The sequence below is a fragment of the Diabrotica undecimpunctata genome, chromosome 6, assembly GCF_040954645.1.
Source record: "Diabrotica undecimpunctata isolate CICGRU chromosome 6, icDiaUnde3, whole genome shotgun sequence".
In the NCBI taxonomy this organism is placed as follows: Eukaryota; Metazoa; Arthropoda; class Insecta; order Coleoptera; family Chrysomelidae; genus Diabrotica; species Diabrotica undecimpunctata.
The window spans coordinates 121,508,239-121,532,979 of NC_092808.1; the positions used below are offsets into that span (position 1 = coordinate 121,508,239).

The 24,741-nt window shown below is 32.7% G+C and overlaps 1 protein-coding gene across 5 annotated transcripts in view; it reads right to left on the reverse strand.

The window, feature by feature from the left end:
- Positions 1-24,741, reverse strand: part of Rab3-GEF (Rab3 GDP-GTP exchange factor) — a 222,944-nt gene that overhangs the window by 159,719 nt on the left and 38,484 nt on the right. For 3 of the 5 annotated variants that reach the window (XM_072535240.1, XM_072535241.1, XM_072535243.1), the window contains exons 6-11: positions 22,284-22,418; positions 12,440-12,555; positions 6,359-6,540; positions 4,977-5,047; positions 836-950; positions 711-743 (exon numbers count right to left, since the gene is read on the reverse strand). In XM_072535240.1, the coding sequence (XP_072391341.1) occupies positions 711-743; positions 836-950; positions 4,977-5,047; positions 6,359-6,540; positions 12,440-12,555; positions 22,284-22,418 (652 nt within the window). The remainder of the gene's footprint in view (positions 1-710; positions 744-835; positions 951-4,976; positions 5,048-6,358; positions 6,541-12,439; positions 12,556-22,283; positions 22,419-24,741) is intronic. The other 2 variants (XM_072535244.1, XM_072535242.1) reach the window with 1 other exon arrangement.

Consider the following 24,741-nt stretch of genomic DNA (forward strand, 5'->3'; position numbering starts at 1 on the left):
TATATTCTATAATTTAATGAATATTGGCGGCATAAATACTTTTGTTCTATATTCTGCTAAAAATTTTGGAAAACCACTTAATAGAAGACATTTTCCCAAAAACCTTGCAATGAACTTGGTGAAAGAACACCTTCATACACGATCACAAATCAAAACACTTTCACGTGATATAACCAAGTTCCTGTTCAGTTTTTTGTTCAATATATTAAAATTAGTTAAATTAATAAAGCTTTTTTTATTGTTTGACAAAATCAATAACGATACAGTTAACCAATAATTAAAAAAGTGTCAAAAATAATAAGGAACTACATGGCAGCAAGTTTCTGCCGCGCGCCCGATGATGTAAATATTTAAGGCGCGCCCGGCGGAAGGATAAACTAGTTACTTTATGTTTATTAACAAATACTTCTGTGTATTTGACTTAATAATTTTTATTGTATACTCGTTTATTTTATTGTATTGTAACTATTTTGCATTATGTTCGTTGAAGGAATTTTTAAAATTTTTTGTTAATCGATATTAATTAAATAAAATATTTATCAAAAATATATTTGTTACTTAAATATGATCATTTTTATTTTGGACATAATAATTGATAAAATATTTAATTATTTAATTTTTTAAGTGAATTTTTATTTTAGTGTCAGTGAAACGCAGTGTCAGATGCAGTTACCAACTATTAAAATGTGCAAGTAGAAACAAATATTTACTCCAGTGCCAACTTGATCCATTAGTTGCATTGCCTTTGTTGTAAAAAGCAGAAGTTGAACGTTATGAAAGAAGTAATACAAAGGAGGAAAAACAATAAAAATGTATTAATTTGTTGTTAAGTTACCTGTTTTAAATGATTTTTTAAGATAGTTCCTTCCGGTTCCGGCAACGGTGGAATTTCAGAAGGCGATATTAATTTATTTGAGTCCAGATCAACCAGCCAAACGTCGTCAGGTAATCTAAAGAAAGAAAAACATTTTACACATTACACAATAAGATTTGCACATGATTATATATATATATATATATATATATATATATATATATATATATATATATATATATATACATATACAGTACAGTACGGATAATTACAGCATTATAAATATCCATGCTCCCACTGAAGATAAAGAAGACGAGGAGGACATATTTTACGAGAAACTGGAAAGCACTTACAGACAATGTCAGAACAACGACATAAAAATTATTATTGGTGATTTTAACGCTAAAGTTGGCCAAGAGACTATTTACCGACCCACGATCGGCGAGCATAGTCTTCATGCTGTCAGCAACCAAAATGGTTTACGCCTAATTGAACTCGCAGCATCATTGGGAATGGTGGTAGTAAGTACATGTTTTCCTCACAAAAATAGCCACAAAGCCACATGGCAATCACCAGATGGTCAAATAAAAAACCAAATTGACCATGTACTAATTGATAATCGACATTTCTCAGACGTACTAGATGTAAGAGCATGTAGAGGTGCTAATATAGACTCCGACCACTACCTTGTAAGAACAAAACTCAGGGCACGTATATCAAACGCTAAGAAGGGCCAGAGCACAAAATCTACTAAATATAATACTGATGTGCTAAAATCTGAAGACGCTAGGGATAACTACAGAAAAATTTTAAATGAAGAGCTGACAAGAATTGACGAAAATATAAGTATAGATGAACACTGGACCAAATGTAAGGAAGCTATCCATACAGCGGCTAAAGGATTTTTAAAACCTAACCACGCTAAAATATACGAAGATTGGTTTGACGAAGAATGTAGATCCATTAACCAACAGAAAAATGAAGCATATTGGAGACTTCAGCAGCCCAGAACGAGATCAAACATGGAAGACTATGAAAATCTTAGACGAGAATAAAAAAGGACGTTTAGAAGGAAAAAGAAAGAGCCATACGAAAACGCTCTAAACGAGATTGTTAACCGCCACAATAGAAAAGACTCGCAAAAATTCTACCAAAAGATAAACAGCTGCAGAAAAGAATTCAAACCCAGAATAACAGCATGTAAAGACAGAGATGGTTCCATAATTAGTGACAAACAACAGATACTAAACAGGTGGGCGAATCATTTTGAAAAACTGCTTAGCGATAGTCGTGAAGAAGACCAAATAGAAATTACTTTGCCTTAAATGGATGAAAACGCTCAAGAGCCGCCCCCCACCGAAAAAGAAATTATAGAAGCCATTTTAAAACTGAAAAATAACAAAGCCCCCGGTTTGGACAATCTTCCTGCCTAACTCTTTAAGAATGGTGGCGACACTCTTTTTAAACACATGCATAAATTAGTAACCAAAATCTGGCAACGGAAGGAAACTCCCGCAGACTGGAAATTAGGTGTAATGCACCCTCTTCACAAAAAGGGAGATATGATAGTGTGCGATAACTATAGGGGCATCACCCTACATAACGTGGCATTTAAAGTATTGTTTAACGTATTGTACAGAATATTGATTCCCTATGCTGAACAAATAGTTCGGAACTACCAGTGCGGTTTCCGACCCAATAAATCAACAACGGATCAAATCTTCACAGTCAGGCAGATTCTTGAGAAAACGCTTGAGTTCGGAGTCGACACCCACCACATATTCGTGGATTTCAAAACCGCATACGACTCAGTCAACAGACAAAAACTTCTACAGGCTATGGTGGAATTTCAAATGCCGCTTCATCTTGTTCAACTAACGGAACTTACACTCACAGGCGTAGAGAGTGTAGTCAGAATCCAAAACGACTTTTCCAGACCCTTCCATTGTAAAAATGGACTGAGACAGGGAGATAGACTGTCGTGTCTCTTATTCAACCTTGCACTAGAAAAAGTAATTCGAGAGTGCCATATTAATACGAATGGCACCATCTTTAATAAATCTGTACAAGTGGTCGGATACGCAGAGACATTATTGCTAGGTCCACAGAATCTCTGATCGAAGCATTTCGATCACTAAAGGCGTCTGCACTTAGAATAAAATTAAAAATAAACGCACAGAAAACCAAGTATACGTATTGTACTAGATCAGGCAACCAGATACCTAGACTATTAATTGATGATCTGGAACTGGAAGGTGTGGACACCTTTGTCTACCTGGGCTCGCTGCTGACCAAAGACAGCAATTTCAGCAAATAAATTAAAAGAAGAATAGTGCTTGCCAATAAGTGCTATTATGGCTTGAGGAAACATATGGCCCCAAAACTACCCAGAAAAATTAAAGTTACCATATATAAAACGCTAATAAGGCCAGTGTTAACATACGGGTCTGAAACGTGGTCACTTACACAGGACGACCAAGAATTGCTTAAACGTTTTGAGAGAAAAATTCTAAGGAAAATATATGGAGGAATCCAAGAGCAGGGTTTGTGGCGTAATCGCTAGAACTTTGAGTTATATAGAAGTTTTGGGAAACCTGACGTTGTAAAATGTATTAAATTAGCAAGCCTTCGATGGATAGGACATGTAATTAGGCGAGGTGAAGATGCAACGATCAGAAAAATTTTCGACCGAAAAGGACCAGTGGGAAGACGAGCCAGAAGAAGACCAAAACTTAGGTACCAAGATAACATAGAGGATGATCTAAAATCCATCGGAGTTAAAGCATGGAGAAGAGTTGCCAGAGACAGGGGCGAATGGAAGATTGTTCTGAAAAAGGCTTTGGCTCATAACGAGCTGTAATGCCACTGATGATGATACAGTACGGTCGCGTTAATCCGAACACAAGATCGTTCGAAGGACGCGGTAGTTCGAACGGGCTCGCGCGACTCCCCGCTACCTTCCCCACGATTGAATCGACATGAAAAAACATAAATCAACATGACGAACATCGGTTTTTACTTTCCTTGCTCACCTACATATTATTTAGTTCTGTTAGTGCTTTCGTATCACGATGGCTCCATGTAAACACGTGACTTTGACTCGCCGAACAAAAGACCAAAATTCTCAAGTTGATATAGCAAGGAACTAGCTACACTTTCTCTTCAAAACAGTTCGATATTGGCCAATCTACCATTACGGACATTAAAAAGAACAAAGAAAAGATTGAAAAGTTCGTCAGCGAAACGAAAAGCGGTCCAGGGAAGAGGAAAACCATCAAACCCCTCAAATATCCGAAGGTAGAAAGTGCGTTGTAAACCACAGAATTTGCACGGCTAATAGATGCTATTTTGGGCTTAATCTCTTTTTTAAATCTACAGTTATATCAAGAAATACAAAAGTAAAACTCTACAAAACAATAATACGCCCAGTCCTAACATATGGTTCAGAAACCTGGACTTTAACAAAAAGCAATGAAAACATGTTAGGATGTTTCGAAAGAAAAATACTAAGGCGCATCTATGGAGCGGTAAATGAAAATGGTGTCTGGAGAAGACGATACAACTTCGAACTCTATAGGATATACCAGGAACCAGATATCGTAAAACACATAAAGATAGGACGTCTGAGGTGGGTAGGCCATGTAATGCGGATGGAGCAAACCGACCCAGCTAGAAAAACGCTCCTGGATAGACCTATTGGTCAAAGAAGAAGAGGAAGACCCAGAACAAGATTCCTAGATAACATCGATGAAGACATGAGAAATATGGAAATACGTGCTTGGCGGAGGAAGGCGATGGATAGAGACGACTAGAGAAAAATTCTTGGGGAGGCTAGGACCCACACAGGGTTGTAAAGCCAAAATGATGGTGATGATGAAAGTGCGTTGTTCGTGTGGTTCCTACAACAGCGGAGCAAGCTTGTTCCGTTGAGTGGTAAAATATTTTAAAGTGGAAAAATATAATTAAAGATAATCTTATATAATTATTGATATTAAATGACATATTGGGTATAATTCTGGAAATATTTAAACATGTTTTTAAGAAGTTTGATATGCCTGTTAAAACGATTTATTTAAGTATTCACAGTTGAGGTAATATTTTGAAATACTTTGACTCAATAAATTATTTTATCTCAGTAAAAATATTACGCTAGTCTACTTACCTAAAATTCTTTTTGTACATTAAAAAACTAGCAGGAAGACCAATAACAAAAGGCGTGGGAGCTAATAGCAGCTAAAATAGAAAAACAATATATTAGTAAATTTACGTATATTGGACTATTGTGAAGCGTTTTTTATTTTTCTTTGTTAATGGTAATCTCCAAAGTTTCTTATAATTACATCATAAACCCTCTCTCGGTCAATAGTATAGTCGTCACATCGTAGGGGACTTCAAAAAACCACTTTTACCCCCGGCGTCCGCCTCGAACGGCCCCTCGTGGCGAAAATCGAAAAAAATGTACTTACCAAAAATATGTACGCCAAAGAAAAAAATATTTCAAATAAAAAATGTAGCTGTGATAATATAGAATAAAAATGTTTATTAGCTCTTTTTGTGTAGAATGAACCGTTTTCTCAGAAACAACGCTTGAAGCGACCGGTGATTTTTAGTATCAGTTAGGCTAGCCCTCCACTTGCAATTTGTAGTCTTGTAATTGTTTAGACGTAACGACTGACAACACTGTTATAAATACAAGTTAAACCTTCTTCTTTACGTGCCATCTCCACAACAAACGTTAGCAATCATCACTGCTATTCTAACTTTTGATACTACAGCCCGAAAGAGTTCAGTTGAGCTGCATCCAAACCATTCTCTGAGGTTTCTCAGCCAGGACAATCTTCTTCTACCTATGCTGCGATTACCTTGAATCTTTGCCTGCATTATTAGTTTTAGGAATTCATATCTGTCACCACGTGTTATATGACCGAGATATTGTAGTTTTCTTATTTTTATGAAATCCAGTATCTCCCTGCTGTTCTCTATTCTTCTTAGTACTTTTTCATTTGTTATTCTTTTTATCCAGGAGATTCTCAGCATTTTTCAATATGTCCACATTTCAAATGCTTCCAATTTATCGAGACATTGTTTATTTATAGTTCATGTCTCCACATCATACAAAAGAACAGAAAATATATAACGCTTTAGTACTCGTTTTCTAAAATTTAGGCTGAGGTCTCTACAACATAATATCTGTTTCATATTATTGAATGCCCTTCTAGCCTTTTCTATTCTAACTCTAATTTCTTTGGTATAATCGTTTGTTTCATTATTGTTTGCCCCTAAATAGTTATAATTCTGAACTCGTTCTATCGTCTTATTATTTACGTGTAGATTGATGTATCTAATATTTTCTTTGATATAACCATGAACTTTGTTTTCTTTATGTTTAGTGACAGACCAAATTCTACACTCTCTGCAACAACCTTATCTAAAATTCTATGTAGATCTGTAATATTTTTTCTCTGCACAATTAAATAAATAAAAGCAGCAAATTATTGCTATAAAACAATTATTTGTTGAAGTATTTAATAATGAAGTAATTACCTGTTCCGCACAACTCATACACGTCGGTAATAACGGTATTACAGGAAACATATATTCAAGGGGATATATCATCGTTACAAAAGCCATCACAGACATTGACAGAGCATTGTAATCTCTAGATTGAAAAACCACTTTGTTCTCCAAAAGGATTATGGTCAGTACTTTTAAACAAGTCTCCACACCTGAAAAATTGAAATATTTAATAATAAACAAATACAAACATTATTATTAAAAACAATTAATTATATCAGAAAAATTGGAAACAATTTGAAGACATATGTATGGTGAGATGGCCTAAGCTGCTTAAGGGTACGCATGGAGTTTTAATTTGTGAGAGAAGATTTTATAGTCCAGTCGTCAGAGAGTTGACCCCTAAAAACCGTACGAAGAAGCTGAATTTTGCCGACAATATTTTGCTTTTTTACCCCCCTACGAGGAGGGTTTTAGGGGCAAGTCCAGGGGTAGAAGTAGTAAACTTTTATGCAACTTTTTTTTGGGGTATCAAAATTAATAATCTCGACAAAATTCAGCTTGTTCGTATGATTTTTAGAGGTTCAGTCGCATTTTCGTCTCTGACAACTGAAGTATTTAGCTTGTTTCAATTACAGAAGGCCTATATAAATACTTAAAGTATACTTAAAATAAAGATTTGAAAAAATGTATTGACGTCATTGAAAAATAACATAAATGGCAGGTTTTTAAGAGACATAGAAATGAGGTAGTAAATACGTTAAAGCTAAAAAAAGAGCGGTTCTATTTTAACAAAATAGACAGGTATAGAAACATTCCAAAACAAATGTGAAAAACTTTTAAAAAATTAATCTATGATAATAGTCGAGAAATTCCAGACACTGTAATCTTTGAAACTATTACTGGCCTAAAACGGTTAACAAAAAGTGTAGAAATCGCTAGCAGTTGTAATAAGTATTTTGTTGAAAGCATTGAAAGTATTATTCAAAGTATTGATAATTCTGAAACATGGTGTAATGTAAATAGTAATCTATATTTAAATTTTGAAAAATTTGAAGAGCTCTCTATGCAGGATTTGCGAAAAATTGTTGGCAATTTAGACAATAAATTCTCACTACATGAAACGTTAAATGGAAACAAAAATAACAGTATATAAAACAATTATTCAACCTCATTTTGACTATTGCTCATCAATATTATATTTACTTAACCTTAACAAACTTAACATGCTACAAAAATTACAGAGCCGTGGAATGAGAAATAAATACTCTAAATTGGTTCTCTGTTGAAAATAGACTGTTTTATTTCACCATGATTTTGGTCTTCAACATAGTAAATGGCTTATGACCTAAATATTTCCAAGAACTCATTTCTTTCAACAAAAATATTCATTCTTATAATACCCGAGGTTTAGATGACCTATATGACCTATGTATAAAAGTACGATGAATTCGCTCTTTTTTAAAAGCTTCCTTAAAATTAATCAGTTACCTCCATCTGTAAAAAAATGTATTAGTCTCAATAATTTCAAAATGTTACTTAAACAGTATATCAAAAACGTATAGTGTACTTTCTTTATATTGTATGTATATTAGGTTTTTCTATCTAATAAAGATCTATCTATCTATCTTATGTGATGTGTTTACTAGTTTTCAAAAAGATGTGATTAAATAAATCCCCAGGGTAATCTAAGAATACACACTGGATCTACAGTGTGTAGTTTTGGAATACTTTATTTGAAATTATCTTTTCAGTAATATTTCATTCCAATACAGATAGTGGTTTATGATTTCTCTAAAACAGAAACGGCTGATACCCAAAGTTTCCTTCCAAGGGAAAGGGTAACAAATAACTTTTAGTTTCTCTCAATCGTTGCATGGGGTATCCATAAGTTCTTCTTCCTTTCTGTTCGTACTTTAGCATTTATTTAGTTATTTGATGTTTATTTATTGTATTTATATGCTATTTACAGTTTGTCTTGTGTTCTTTTATTTTTTTGTAGTAGATATTTAGTTCTTTTAATGTTTAAGTCTCTATTTATCTTCTTCTTTAGATGACCTGATTCAGACGTCATCGTTCATCATGTTTACATTTTGCTGAAACCTTTCTCTACTGGCTACTGCACGAAATAATTTTTCTACTGTTGAACCACACCATTGCCCAATATGACGCAGCCATGAAAGTTTTCTTTGACCAATCCGTTTTTTTCCTCTCTTTCTATTTATTAAGTCTATGCTGTAAAGCAGAGGTTGGCTACCAGCGTCCCTCGAGCCTCAAACGACCTTAATCCACTAACGTGCTAATGAAAAACACTTACAGAAATAAGTTTTTATTTTATTATTTTGTATCCGCAAAATACCGAGATTTAGCTTAAGCAACAGTTTAAGTAGAAGTGTTAGATTGCAACTCGATATGTCGCTCTTTCGTTTAAGGAGTTTTGAAGTTTTTTTTTTTCCGCCTTTAAATATTTTTGATCTTAGCATCTTATTTAGAGTTCCAGCACTTTTACTACCTTTAGCCATTCTTTTTTTTTTCGATTGCTTGAATCTCTTTATTTCTATTCGTTAACGTTACTTCCAAATAATTGAACTGTCCCAATATCTTAAAGTTCTCCTTGTCTGGTGCAGATACTTTCCAAAACTGTCCTTAATGTTCATTATTTCCCCTCATCTCCATACACTTTGTTTTCTCTTCATTTACTTTCAGCCTATACTCCCTGACTGATCTTTCGAGTGTTTTAAAAATGTATCTCCCTCTTTTAGTCTTTTTGTTATTAGGGCAAGGTCATCTATGTCAGTGGTGGTAGATTGATCCTTTAGTGTGTATATTGCTTTCTCTTAAATTTTTTTCCAGTATAAGAAAAAAAAAACACAGTCGACAGGGATCACCTTGTCGCAGGCCTCTAGTGATATTTAAGCCATTAAAGACATGACCTTCTATCATTACTCTTATTATTATTTTATCTGCACAGTCAAAATATTTTAATGTATCGATCAATTTATGTCTGTTTATTATGTCATATGTTTGTTGAAAATTTAGTGAACAATATATTTATTGACAGGTTAAATTCATATGAACTAGATAGGATCTATATAATTGTAAAAATTTGATCTATTACTGATATGTTTTCTCTAAAACCAGCTTGATATAATCGCCAAGGTTTTCTTCAATGTTAGCATTCATTATATTTCTGATCGATATAGCCAGAACTTGTATCTTGGAATGCTATACCCCTGTAGTTTTTACATTCCGTAACATTTCCGTTCTTGTGTCTTGGGCATAGCAGCGCTTTCCTCCACTGTTAACACTCTTTGGTCTATACGCCACGTATCAACTCTGTGATTTCTTCCTATAGACTTTGGCCACCTTCGTTTAGGAACTCTACTCTTATGCCATTTTCATCTGCATTAATTATTTTTTAAACTCTCTAATTTGCCTATTATTGCTCCTTTTGTTGGTATTTCATCATTTTTATTTCGGTTTATTGTTTCTTCCAATTGATTTTGTATTTAAAGATATTGTTCTCTATCGGTGTCAAATACATTTTTAAAATAACTCGTTAATCTGCCCGGTTTTTTATCTATTCCTCCTACTAAATGTTTGTCCTCATCTATATAATATTTCGGTAGGGTTTTATATTGACTTCGTTTTTTTTTAACTTCTAGGTAGAAGTTTCTGACTTTAATATTGACCAAATGTTCTTTATTATTATTTAATTTTTCTTGCAGGTAGAACCGTTTCTTTGTTCTGCATATTTTCTTTGTCTCTTTTCGGCATAAAGTTCTCTATCGTTTAAATTATTCTTCATTATGCTATTGATGCTGGCTCCATTCCTCTCCTCAATCGCTTTATTATAATCATTATCATACCAATCTTTTTGTCTTCTTTGAGAAGGTCTTGAAAAAACTAACTAGGCAGCTTGTTGAATCGTTTCTCCGAGTCGTTCCTATATACTGTCTATATCCTGTGCTACTTTCTGTCCTGATGGTTTCCCCTCTACTTGTTTTCCGAATATTTTCCTAATGTCTTCGTATTCCCTTATAAATACAATATTTAAAGTAGACATTTTTGATTATTTTATTAACGATACCAATGACAAACACAGAAATTAAAAGATGTTTGTTTACTTTGAAATAACGTCGCAAGAACGATTAACGGCCCTTTCCATGTTGTCTTTCGAAAAAACTTTAGTTTTAGACATGTCTGAAATCAATGAAAAACAGAAGGATTTCAGGAAGGAGAGTTTCATTTTAATCTGTTGGTAAGTACCTATTTATTTATTTTGTATTTTCGAATCAGCAACCTCCCTGAAGACAATTATCACCAGCCGCCACTGTTGAAGAAAAATACTGCCTGCATTAATTTATTCTAAAGGGAAATATTAAGGGCAAGAGAAACATAGGAAGGAGAAGAATATGTCATGGCTCCGTAACTTAAGGGATAAATACACAAACACGGACAACAATCGAACTATTTAATGAGACCGCATCTAAGATAAGTGCCCACCTCCGTCATGGATGTGGCATGTAAAGAGGAAGAAACAATTACTGCATTATTATTGCCTGAATTTATTAGAAAATATCAACAAAAATGGTGGAAGTCTGTCCGCCATTTTTATTCCGCCATTTTTATTGGTTAGGTTGGGTCCTAACCTAACACTAGGTCATAAGCCTAGCCATAAGATAGGCGGAGCCTATCCCTATCCCATCATAACATTAACTGAAGTTTTATGATTCAAAAAACATATTGTGGCAATTTAATCAGACCCATTATGTTCTATGCGATAAACCGTATAAGATTTCTATGATCCACTTCAGTTGACAAACGTTATTTGTTAGTTTGCAATTCTTGACTTCTGTTCTCTCACTTTTACTGTAATTATTAAGTAAAAATAATTAAGTGGAAAGGGAAATACTTTATAATGTCTTTTGTCTACTTAAGCTGGATTTTCTGCTAATAAATTCATTTACATTGTTCAATCTTTTCCTGGGGTGAGGACATTTTATATTTCTAGATTATCATTTTTTTACATATCTGTCTTTTATATTCATATTCGACTTTTTATCCATAACCTCTAACCCACGTTTTATTTTTCAAACTATATACATTTAGAATCTTTAATATAACTTATCTAATTTATTTTAATAATAATTATATTCATTTAATCCTTGCCAATTTGCTATTTGCTATTTAATATTGATATTATTTTCAATATTCATATGGCAAGGAAAATATTTTAAAACATATGCAGTCGCTAACTCGAGATTTATTATTTTAGTTTTTCTAGCCTATATTAAATTTTTCTTGTCTCCCTTGCTAGGGACGTTTCCTAACACAATACAGCATAACATCTTCAGCAGCGTAGCAGATATGCAGAACTTAATAGCTGCTCAGAACCACTACGAAATCAATCCTGGCATCTTCACTAACCTAAAAGCTACTCATTCAGCTACAATCAATCCAGCCAACATTAGAAGCCACCAGCAAGTTATCCTGTGAAGTCATAAGTGTCAATTTTAAATTTATTTAAAGCTTCTTCAAAGCTTTAAGGCAAGATTTGCTCTGTTTTAACTTTAATATTCTAATTTCAGTTTTATATTTACTTATGTACAATAAATATGATTAGTTAATATCTTAGTTTATTTGCCGCAGCCAAACTCATTTTTGAGATGTACTTAGAAGAAGATAAGATGTTTTCACACCTGGGAGACTAAGTTAGACGACGCCTAACAATTAACTCTCAAAGAAAGTGGTGAGTTTTATTATTACGTATTGACAGCCACCATTTCTGATGGGTAATTTAAAAGTTACAAAATTGATAAATATTTATGTAGGTGTAATTGAAATACTTGGGACGAGACGAGTATTTTATTAAATAGAAGATATGTTAGGCAATGGAAATTTTAGGAGGACACCGTAAAAATGAATATTATAAGAATGATATAAATGAGTAAAAACATTATACTAATTACATAATGAGGAGTCAATAAAATAGACAACTTAAAATTTTTATATTATTCGTTATCGTAGTTAAAAAAAATAAGATTTATTATTAATTTATTTGTATATTTGCTTATTAATAAAAGCGTTGTGTACTATACATAAACTTACCTAATAATTCTAAGGGCAAATGTAAAGGAAAATCCACTAAACTAAATCTAGTATGATTCGGTAAGGCAAAAACAAGCGGGTCGTATACGGTTGGAGATAATACTTCAAGTTCAACTCTAAAAGAAAAATGCAGAATTATTAATATTTCAAAAACAAATCGCATAACTACAACAAAAACTCAATGTGTATGAAACTTTATACACACCATTTTTTTTTAATATTAGATATATAAAATAAATTAATACTAACTATATTTAAAAAAATGTCCAGCTTTCAACATACTGTAGCTTCTAAAGGTACATTTACATCTGGCACTTCCATGAAATTTTAGCAGAGAAAAGTTTATGTCAGCGATATATTGGGTGTTCCAAAAGAACCAGAACGGTTAAATATTTCATGAAATTTACATCGGATAAAAAACTGAAAAACAAGTGTTAAATATGACCTCTTACCCTCCAAGTTGGGGCTGAGAACAACTTTGAAACGTTAAAAAGAAGCAGATACGGATTCTGCAAAAAATTCTTAAGAAAGTGTATTTAGTATCATCAAAATTAACTTGCAGACTTTTTTTAATAGTCGGGCTTAAGTGCCTATCCAGTCAACAGCAAATGTATTAGCTTAATCGATTCTAACTATACTAACTACACTACTATTCTGGAAAATAAAAGAAGATCTACGATGGGAGGAGAACTAGGATTACTTTTCGCACCTTGGAGTCATTTACGGTGAGTTACAGACAGAAAAGGTAGACCACCGAAAATATAGGTAAAAAGGTAAAATATTTGACAATTCAACAGAGGTAATAATTTGAACGCCTACAAAAAAGTTTTAAGTTACACATTTTAATAAACTTAAGAATAATTTTATACACCTTATATATATTTATTGGTAGCAAATAAAGAGGATTGAAAGGGAGGTATAAGTTTTGCAATAATAAACTATTAATAAGTTAGTGTCTTTATATGTCAAATTTACTACAAGCATAAAAATGTGATCCAAGTCTCATTGGATCACATGAGTGATCCAATTGCAAGTTTCACAATGTTTGGTGTTGACTACACCGATTGTATATAAGTGTTAGGGAGAGGTTACATGTAAAAATTTCAGCCTACAAATAATCACAATATCATTTCTTCTAAAATCACAATCGCGACTGGACCGGTTTAAACACACAGACGCTTTTAAGAACAGCAGCAGATAGAGACGAATTTGCAATGCTTATAGCCAAACTATCCGGCAATACAACATATGTGCAGCTTTTCCGCGCTGCTGCAGATAAGATAAAGATTGCCATGATGATCGCCAACATTCGTAATGGATAGACACATCAAGAAGAATAGCCAACCTTCATTAGTGTTGTCGACACTAGAAGAAGAAGAAGAAGAAGAAGTAAAATCATAATTTTGGTGCCACAAAATTGTTACTTGGATATAGCAGTGTGTATCGTATGAGGTTATTAGAGCAATAGTTTTTCCAATACAATTTCCATTTTGCTTTAAAGTTACTCTTAGATATCATTAAATATTCTTAATCTCCTAAATTGTTCATGACTTGCTGTCCAGTTCTAACGCTTTCTTTGCGAATTTTAATTAATATTGTTTTTTTTATAAATCTTCTTCTTCAAGTGCCATCTTCGTTCCGAAGGTTGGCGATCATCAGGGCTATACGTATTTTCGAAACTGCTGACCGAAACAATTCGTTGCTGCTACAGCTATACCATTCCCGTAGATTCTTTAGCCAGGAGTTTCGTCTTCTTCCTATGGACCTTTTTCCTGCTATTTTCTCTTGCATAATTATTCGAAGCAGTTCATATCATCATTGTGTAAATATAAATTTTGGACATTTTGTGTTGATTTCGATATTACCATAAATTTAGTTTTCTTTGTGTTCAAAGATAGTCCATATTCTTCGCTGCAGTCTGCTATCTTATTCACCAATGTCTGTAGCTTTTCAAGTGTTTCTGCGATCAGAACGGTGTCGTCGGCAAATCTCAGATTGTTTAATCTAACACCATTTATTTTAATACCTACGGATTGCTCAGAGAGTGTTCTATTCATTACGTCTTCGGAATAGAGATTAAACAGGGTTGGTGACAGTATACACCCTTGTCTCACACCTCGCTTTATTTCAATTTCTTCAGTGGTATTATTCTCTACTCTCACTACTGCTTTCTGATTGTAGTACATATTTGCTATTAGTTGGATGTCTCGTTTATCTAAATTCTTTTCTGTCAGGAGTCTGATTAGGTGATCATGCCGCACTTTATCAAATGCCTTGTTGTAATCTATAAAACACATGAATACATCTTGATTTATGTCAAGACATCTTTGAGACATAACGTTCAGTGCAAACAACGCCTCTCTTGTTCCAAGTCCATTTCGGAATCCAAACTGGGTATTATTGATGTCCATTTCCAGTTTTCTGTGTACTCTAGAGTGTATAATTTTCAGGAATATTTTCAGTACATGGCTCATCAGACTGATTGTATGGTAATCATTACATTGTTTGGCATTTATCTTTTTTGGTATAATAACAAAGGTGGATAAAAGCCATTCTTGTGGTATTTTTCCTGATGTATAAATGCTATTGAAAAGTTCAACTAAAATGTTAATCGAGTCTTTTTCTATTAGTTTAAGGATTTCCGTTGGTATTTCATTTGGACCTGGGGCTTTACCATTTTTCATTCTTTTTAGTGCGTACATTACTTCTTCTTCCGTTATTTCTGGACCTTCGTCTCCTTGTATGTTACTTAGCTCAGATTGTTGTCTATCATCTGCAAAGAGTTCTTCAATATAGTTTTTCCATGTCTTCAACTGTTCTTCTAGTTCTGTTATTATGTTTCCGTTGACATTATACAGGGTATTTGGCTGCTTACGTTTTTGTGTACCTGCAAGTTCTTTCACTTTTTTATGTAGATTAAAAATATCATGTTTTGCCTGCAATTGCTCTATTTCTTCACATTTTCTTTTCTAAAAATCTTCATTTGCTATTCTGATTTCTATTTTGATTTCTTTCTGTATTTGTTTATACCTTTGTTCGTTTTTTCCTTTCATTAATCTCCGATTGTCCATGAGAAGAATTATCTTATCAGTCATCCACCTTTGCTTTATTTTTGGTTTTTCTTTAGTCAGAATTTTCTTCGCAGGACCTGTTATCGCCATTTTTACGTTTTGCCATTTTTTATCTATGTTGTTCGTTGGCTGAGATGTTTCTTTTTCATGAAGTATTTTCAAATTATTATTAATACATTTTTGCAGTTTCTCCTTTACCTCCAGGTTACATAAATGACTGACGTCTATCTAATTTGCTCTTCTTTTCTGCTCCAATCTTTTTAGTTTAATACTCATTTGCGCTATTAGAGGGTTATGGTCTGAAAAGATATCTGCGCCTGGGTAAGCTTTAAGGAGTTTTTGTATCATTTGTTTATCAGTAAAAAATCAATCTGGTTTCGAATTATTCTTTCGCCATTGTCCTGGGGTGATTTCCACGTATAAAGTCTTTTTTATAAATGCTTACTTTTAATTTTCTAGGAGAGGATGTATATCAGTAGCCATTACATTAATTGGGTTAGCGATGCATTTAAGAACAGGGAAGGAGTCACTCAAAAAGGGTAGTGTTGATATTTTGTTTATATATATATATATATATATATATATATATATATATAATCGCAGGCTTTAATAATAGCAATCGCTTTTGCACAAAAAATTGAAGTATTGTTATTTTCCACAAGGAAACTAAGTTCCTGTATTTGGCTGTATACCATATATTAAAAAATTTCTGAATAAAATCCTTTATAAAAAGGTATATAAAAAACCCAGTTGGGCTATGTTAAATTGACAAAACGTTTTCGGAATAAGTATTCCATCATCAGTGTCTAGTTAATACATGGATGTAGCCACTAAATATGTGGGTAAAAACCCTTTAAAAATTATTAAATGAAAGTTGCTTTAATAAAGTCCTCGTAGACATACCGTCTCAGGACTTGCAACTTAATGTAGAGTCATATGTCGCCATGTTACCAATCCAACGGTAACTTTACCATATTAATTGTAAATTAGACATAATGTAAACTAAATTTCATTTAATAATTTTTAAAGGGTTTTTACCCACATATTTAGTGGCTACATCTATGTATTAACCCATTCGCTGCCATGTTCAAAATCTGGAACAATTGTTAGTTTCGCTGCTGGTTACAAGATGTAACTGTTGGTCTTAAATCTGATAAACTATTTGTGTTCGGTAGTGTCAAAAGAACACGTGCATACTGAATTTACCCACTGGTTTCGTGTAAGTGGCTTTTGTTGTGTGATTCATATCAAAATTTCAAGGAAGGTGCAATTGTATAACCTCTAGCTTGATTATAGCTATCTTCTGTTGTGAAATATAGCGATCGGGGTAAGTTTTAGTAATAATATACGCTTATACAATATATCTGTGTCGTTTTAATGCTTAACCTTAAATTGAATATACCGAGTAACCTTTAGTTTTTGTACGTTCCAAAAATGGAACTTGGCTGTATATGTTGCTAATTGAGGTTTTCCTTTTTAGTTTGGAATTATGGATGTGAAAACATTTTATGTAAAGAACACGAGTTGTTCAGCTGATACTCTGAACAATCTAATCGATGACCTACATGGGAAGCAGTTTGATTCTGAAAACATATACATTTATCTTCCAGCGGAAGATTCTGATGGAGATTCTGAATCATCGGATGATGTGAATTTCAATGATTTTTCTGATAAGTTTTTATCAGAGATACTGAACACCCAGCTAAAGCAACTCTTATTTTACAATGTTAGACAAAAGAGGCTGAAGATATGTTCTCGACGAGCAATGATGAACTTCAATGAATAAGGCTCAATCAAATAGACAAAACGAGTAACAAAGAGGTGACTTGTCCCAAGATAAACATCGAGAAAATATCTCACTTCCAAATCCAAATATTGCTCACTGTGAAAGTGCAATCGATTTCTTTACACTTTTTTGATGTGAGAATGTCTTTGAATGCATAAAAGACGAGACTATAAAGTATGCCCGACACAAAACACATCATTTTAGATTACGATTGAAGAACTCAAATTATTCTTTGTAATTCTACTGATTTACGGTTATTCTCAAAGGACCAGAAAAGATATGTACTGGAGTTTGGATTTGGATCTCAGAAACGAAGCAATCGCCAGCGCAATGTCGAGAAATAGGTTTTAAGAAATTTTGCAAAATTTATATTTTTCAGATAACACTCAGCTACAAAAAAATGATAAATTTGCTAGAATAAGACCACTCATGGAACCTTTAAATATTTTATTTAAAAAATATGTGCCGGTTGGTGAAACCATATCACTATCTGTTGATGAATCCGTGGTACCTTACTACAGCCAGTATAGCTGTAAACAGCGTATTCAAAAAACCTATTAGATATGGGTTTAAATTTTTGTCTGAGAATGTATCAAATACGGTTTGGATGTGGATTGTACATTTGGATGCGTTATTTGTAAAATTAATGTATATCCTATTAATCGTTTCAAATGTTTTGATGAAAAAAATATATAGACCCTCTCAAAATGTTAACATTTTTTTATCAATAAATGTTTAAGTTTAAATTGACGTTGATGTTTTTTTATATACTTACAACCATGTTCCAAAATTGGAACAAAAAATTTTTTAGACACAGGGCCTTTTTTATTGTGAAAAGTTTTAGAATTTTTTAAATATTTTTCTATAAGTTCACAACACAAAATTGACCTGCAGGTGCTATAAAATTTAAAAAGCGAAGTTTGGCAGCGAATGGGTTAACTAGACACTGATGATGAAATACTTATTCCGAAAACGTTTTGTCAATTTAACATAGCCCAACTGGGTTTTTTATATACCTTTTTATAAAGGATTTTATTCAGAAATTTTTTATTGTTATTTTGTTAAAATTATTCTTGAACGTTTGTTGATGGTAGAACAGAATGCACATCCCGTACCAGAAAATCTAACAGATTTTATATGCAGGCGCCTAATGTATTTTTACTTATCAACAAATTTTCTTTATATACAAGAATATTAATTTCTAATGGGTCCAACATGTTAAATAATTCCGACTTTTCGACTGAAATAGGTCTTTTTTAATCACTATTGTGAGTGCTTGTCTTTTTTCAAGTCATACATAATAAAGAAGGTTTTTTAATCAGTACGTGTTGGGTAAACCGTGTTATTTATGAAGGCTATTTTATCTAAGAGAGTAGGATTTTTAAAAAAAGACAGTAGGAAATTTCCTCCATAAAAATAATGGCGGGTCTAGTGCTTTAATCTGTAGTGGTTCCGTTGAACCACTCGCAAATATATTAAGTTTAGTACAGTAGTTTGACCAGTAACTCTTAAGTTATAACCAGTTAACTCAGTAAGCCTTGTTTTTTAAAAAAATTTTAATGTTACCATGTTTTCTTTAACCTGTATATAATTTTCCATATTATTGTTGTTAATATAATTATTTAAAGCTTCTTTTCCATAACGAACGACTTTATCACAGTCACTATTCCATCAAGGCGAGAGTGATAGTTTAGCTCTTTTAAATGGCTTATTGATTGGAATCTCAATTGATTAATTTCAGTTAGCTTTTCTAGTATTTCATTTGGTTTTTGGTTGTATGGTGTTACTAAGCTGTTCTCTCAATCTATTAGGTTTCATAAGAATGAGAAAGTGATTCAATCTAAAGAGTATCTGTTCAGTAAGTTTTATTCACCACGTCTAAAAATACTAGTGATAAATCAATAGAACAGCTTTGACCCGACCGAGTTATTTTTGTAGGTAACCCGTCATTTAAAATTACAAGGTTATTTTAATTTAATGCATTTGCTATATTTTGACTAGATTTATTAATTTTATATGAGCCTCATAAGTCATAGTGCACAATAAAATCTCCTATAATTATTGATGTACCATTTATTTTATTTAAAAGATTGTAAAAATTGTTATACTGCCAATACACAAAAAGGGCGACAAGAGAAACTGTAATAATTACCTAGGTATTACTATATCAAGTATTCCTGGGAAAGTATTGGCAAGAATAATAGAAAACCCAAATAGAACTAACTATGGAAGATACACAATGTGGATTCAGGAAGGACAGAAGCACGCAAGACCACATATTCACATTAAGACAAATAAGTGAGAAAGTAATCAATAAAAATAGAGAAATACATATATGCTTTATTGATCTGGAAAAGGCGTTTGACAGAATACAAAGAAAGGACGTATGGAGGACATTAAAGGAAAGAGGAGTTGACAGGATAACAATTGATGTTATAAAGGATATGTACAATAATAATACAAGTACGGTGAGAACCAACAACGAGGAATCCGAAGAATTTACTACAAGTCGAGGCGTCAAACAGGGATGCGTGTTGAGCCCACTGCTGTTCTCAATGGTACTGGATGAAGCAATAAAGAAAGCCAAGAGAAGAATGAGAAAACTAACATTAGGATACTGGCAAATGAAACAGACTCAACTATCAGAGCTTCTATTTGCAGACGACATGGTTTTGATAGCAGAAAACAGAGAAGACCTACAGAACAACCTTGAAATCCTAGAAGAAGAACTGTCAAACATAAATATGAAAATAAATACAGAGAAAACAAAAACAATGATAATTTCAAATAAGGGAAAGACACACGCAATACAATTAAACGGAAAACAACTAGAACAAGTGGAACATGTTAAATACCTAGGAGTAATAATTGAATCAAACGGTAAACAAGACCTGGAAATAAATGAGAGAATGGGACGAACAGGAAGCTTATTTAACACTATGAAAACAACATTTTTGGGGAAAAAAGAAATACCGGAGAAAGTAAAAACGGCAGTCGTTAAATCAGTAGTTAGACCTACAATCATGTATAATAGCGAGTCATGGACATTGACTGGAAGACAAAAATCTCGAGTCAATGCTATGGAAATGAAGTTCCTGAGGAAAATAGCAAACAGAAAGAGGACAGACAAAATACGAAACGAAACAATTAGACAAAACCTAAAACTAGAACCAATAAACGAAAAAATAGTACAGGGGCAACTAAGATGGTTTGGGCACGTGTGTGGAATGTCGAATGAAAGATTAACAAAACAAGTGTTTAAAACGAAAGTGCAAGTTAAAAACAAACGAGGAATACCAAGAGTTAGGTGGGTAGACGAAATCAGAAAAGAAGTTGAGAAGAAAGGATTGACATGGGAAAGTGCACGAAATTTAACACAAGACCAGATAGCATGGAGACAACAGTGCAAAACTTAACCCCACCAGCCTTACACCTAACGGTAGAAAGGCTTAGGACTAAGTAAGTAAGTAAGTAAGTAAAAATTGTGCACAGTAACTGAAACATTTAGAGGACAATAAACAGAAACAAAATTAATGGATAGGTTTTTAGAAACAAAAATTTCTGCTGCACAGACTTGCATACCATTTGCTACATTATTAAGAAGTACTTCTATGAAGCTTATTTTATTTTTTATAAGAATAGCGACACCCGTCATAATATCTATTCTATCCTTTTGCACAATAAAATATCCATAAAATGTATAAGTTAACTTTGGTTTAAACTATGTTTCTGGTATTAAAGCAATATCAACATCATAATCTGATAATATCTTTATTAAGCTATGTTTATTGGATACAGCAGAATGTGCGTTTCACTGACAAATTTGTAATTGGTTGAAGTTAGAATATGTCGTCATGGTTAGATATACTTTCATTACAATTATACGCAATATTTTTAGTTTAATTTGTATCGATGGCTGAAAGCCCTTTTACTTAACTTGCATACTTTTGTACTTTCCTAAAAATTCTTTAATAAATTTATATGACATATCAGATTCAAAATTTTCTCGTGGTGGTATTGTAGTATTTTTATATTCTTTCGTATGTATTGAAATCACCCCGTATGTATTAAAATAACTTAAAAGTATTTTCAATCCTTTTGCATCGTTGGAGTCTATAATAAACACATTTTAAAGTTTGTTTATATATCACAGACGTGTATTTCCTCGTTATTATCTTTGATCGTTAAGCCGCTTAATATTGCGCCTGAAATAAACATACACCCAGATCGCTGAGAGGGTTTTGCGGGGAAGATAATTACATCACTCTCGCTGGAGCCAATGTCAAAGGTAGTTGGTGTCCGTGCTAGTCCGAATTTTCTTTAAATTCGCAAATGTTTTTTCGTTATTTGTTTTTTATCGGGAATTAGTTAGTGAGCAGTTGAAAAGGAAGTTGCATATTTCTTATTGTAAAGTGAAGAGATTTGGGAGAATCTTTGAATAGAAAAGACGCAGGCAAGTGTCGGCGTTAAGAACCGAGAAATTTATTCTGATAAAGTGATTTATACTCAGTGTAATTTTTGAAATAGTATGCATAGTTTCACTTAAAAAGATATTTTTTCATTTGTATTAATTTATTTCTGCTACAAATTATCGCCCAATAATAATTGTAAGTTCTTGTAGTATCTCCAACTTCTAGAGTTTGTAAACGGATAAAACATAGTAAGTGTCTTTCTCTGTTATTTTGTATTTATTTTTGTAACTATTTATATAGTTTTTTTGTACTATTTATAGTTGTAATTGTTTGTGGTGAGACAGCAATAAATATTTAACTTTTCCCTAAACCAATTTGTTTATTTATTTTAAAAAAAGTTTCTAACCCCTTTTATATTTTTTAGGAAGGAAGAATATTTAAGACACCGGTTACATTATGTAACACTTTAAATATAAGGTTCAACTGGACAAGATAAAGAAGTAAGGAAGATGTTTGAAGGTAATATATTTTTTTTAACTATAAATTTACAGGAAATTTACTATTTAAAAACTTACTTTGTTTTTCCTGGTATTGGCACTGGAGAAGAAAGTAATTTGAGTATCCACGTTTCAATTTCTTTTACATCATGAATTACAATGGATGAAGTGGTATCGGTTGCATGACCTGTTAATACGCTCCAAACGTTATCCCTAAAAGAAACAGGTATACTTTAAACAAGAATGAAAAATCAAAATATAATCTTGGCTTGAGTTTTCATTTATTAAAAATGAATTTAAATAGTTTATAGTTAATTCGGAATATATTTTGCCTAAATTAAATGCGATATGTAATGAACCTTTGTAATCATTTATGCTGATTCTGATATACAACTTTACTGTTTTACATCGTTTAAACCAAAAAGGTAAAACCGTCATTTAAATATAGAAATGTACAATTTACATGGATAATTGAATTCAATCAACTTTTCTGTTAAAGTAAGGATAGTTAATAACACAAAGACAGAACAAAAAACAATCTTCCATAAAATAAAACACATGCTGTCTTCATTTTTGTATGCCTCGTTTTGCTGGAAATCTTTGAGATTTATGATAATTGTTAAGATCTGTTTTGTTGTAGATCGGTCTTTTTTTAAACTGCCTGATACCCTTCAACTATGATCCCTTGATATTTGCTAATTTTTCTTTTATTAGATTATTCAGTATCTCTTATACTACATCTGGAAGTAAACTTTCTTAATAATTCTTGCTGTTGGACTCATCTCATTTTTTTAATATAAAGATTAATATTTCCTCTGATTACTTATTAAGAGTGCATGGACAAAAGGGAGAAAGGTGCTTAACGCTAGCCCTTAAAATAGGCATATTCAGACAGCAATGGAATCTAAAATAACCCATTACACAGAGGATCCAAGATACAAATAATAACCCTTCCCAACGTTGTAACGCGATTGGGTCATGGTAGCAGGATAGCTTGACAGTCAGGGGGTACTCCCTTCAATGGACCAACGTAACCCTTTTGACCTTCAGATAGGAGAACTCCTTATTTCGAGAAATCTGATGGCACTAAGAGCTAAAATTTACTAAATTTGGTCTGTTTGTGTGCATGTGTGTGCTTTCAACGCAGTTTGGAATCCATAAAAAAAGACTTATTGCTGCGAGTCTACTAGACAGTAGATATGTACAGAATATATTATACTATACAGACAGAATAAGTAGATTCGTTTCTAGTCCGTCTGTAGTATTTAAATTTTTTTAATTTAAAACTTTTGACGGTTCTGTACTTTCACGTTTCACATGTGTTTAGAAATTAGTTTTTATCGCTCTGAATATGTCAAGTATGTAATACTTGAGTTGTGTAAGTAAGTAAGTTCCCCTTTTCGTAATAAATTAGTTCTGAGTGTATTTAAAGTTGAAAGTGTTAAGAATTTCTCATGGGAACAAACCATTACTTTGAACACAACTATACACCCCTCTCAAAATGTAATTAGCTTAGCCCGAACTTGTAAAAAATAGCAAGGCTCAGTTTTAGTCTTAGTTCTTAGTTTTCCGTCGAAATGGAACGTGATGAAAATGTTTATTTGTGGTGAAACCTGCATTTCATGTGGTAAGATTTGTCATTTTTTTGTTAATTTATTAGATAAAAAAAAAGAAGAATTTCTTTATAGGGTTTCAATGGCGATCTCTTCTTCTGGAGCTGATAAAGATCATTAACCTTTTTTGCTGCTTGTATCAACAAGGGCGATATACCGTTACCTACCTATTTTGAGATTCCGACTGGGATGCACCTGTTCCTTTCGGTTTCGGCATCCAGTATTTTCTATGGCATTGAACTTTTAAAGTGAATGTTTATGAGTTATTGACTATTTTTTGCGGTATTTTATTAAGAATATAAATTTTATATTTAATACCATTATTAAGAGTACGATTTTTAATTTTTGAGTAGATCATGTTTTGTGATTTATTCATTTAGAAGTCACCTAAGTTTTTTTTATTTTTACAAGTATGTTACTGAGTGTAACGTTTCACTTTGTAATTTAATTTTAATATGAACGAAACTAAGGCCTTATTCTTCAATTTCAGTTTGTAACCAAAAACCATTTATTTGTCAGTTTGTTGCGTTGTTTGTTTAACCCTCTAACTAGTAAAACGTCCCTGGGGGCCCCTTCGCTTATTATTTATTTAAGCCGCAGGTAAAAGACAGGTAGCCGTAAACTGTTTTGAATCTCCCTCACTAGTTCGTCTAGAGACGTTTCAAATGCATTCTAAATTTATTAAACCTTATCGTTACATTTTTGTCTCAGTTTTGTGCGACAGGTTGAGGTGAACGCAGAAGAATTATCTGTCATTTAAATTTTTTTTCGAAGTAAAATTATGATACTGCAAATAATCTGAATTTATTGAATTTTTTTTTGTAATTGGTTTAGAGCTTCAAGTTTCACTACATATTGGAATTATTACAAAATAAGTATTCTGAGTGTGCTTTAGAAGCGAAAATAAAAAGGGTTCCTGAGGG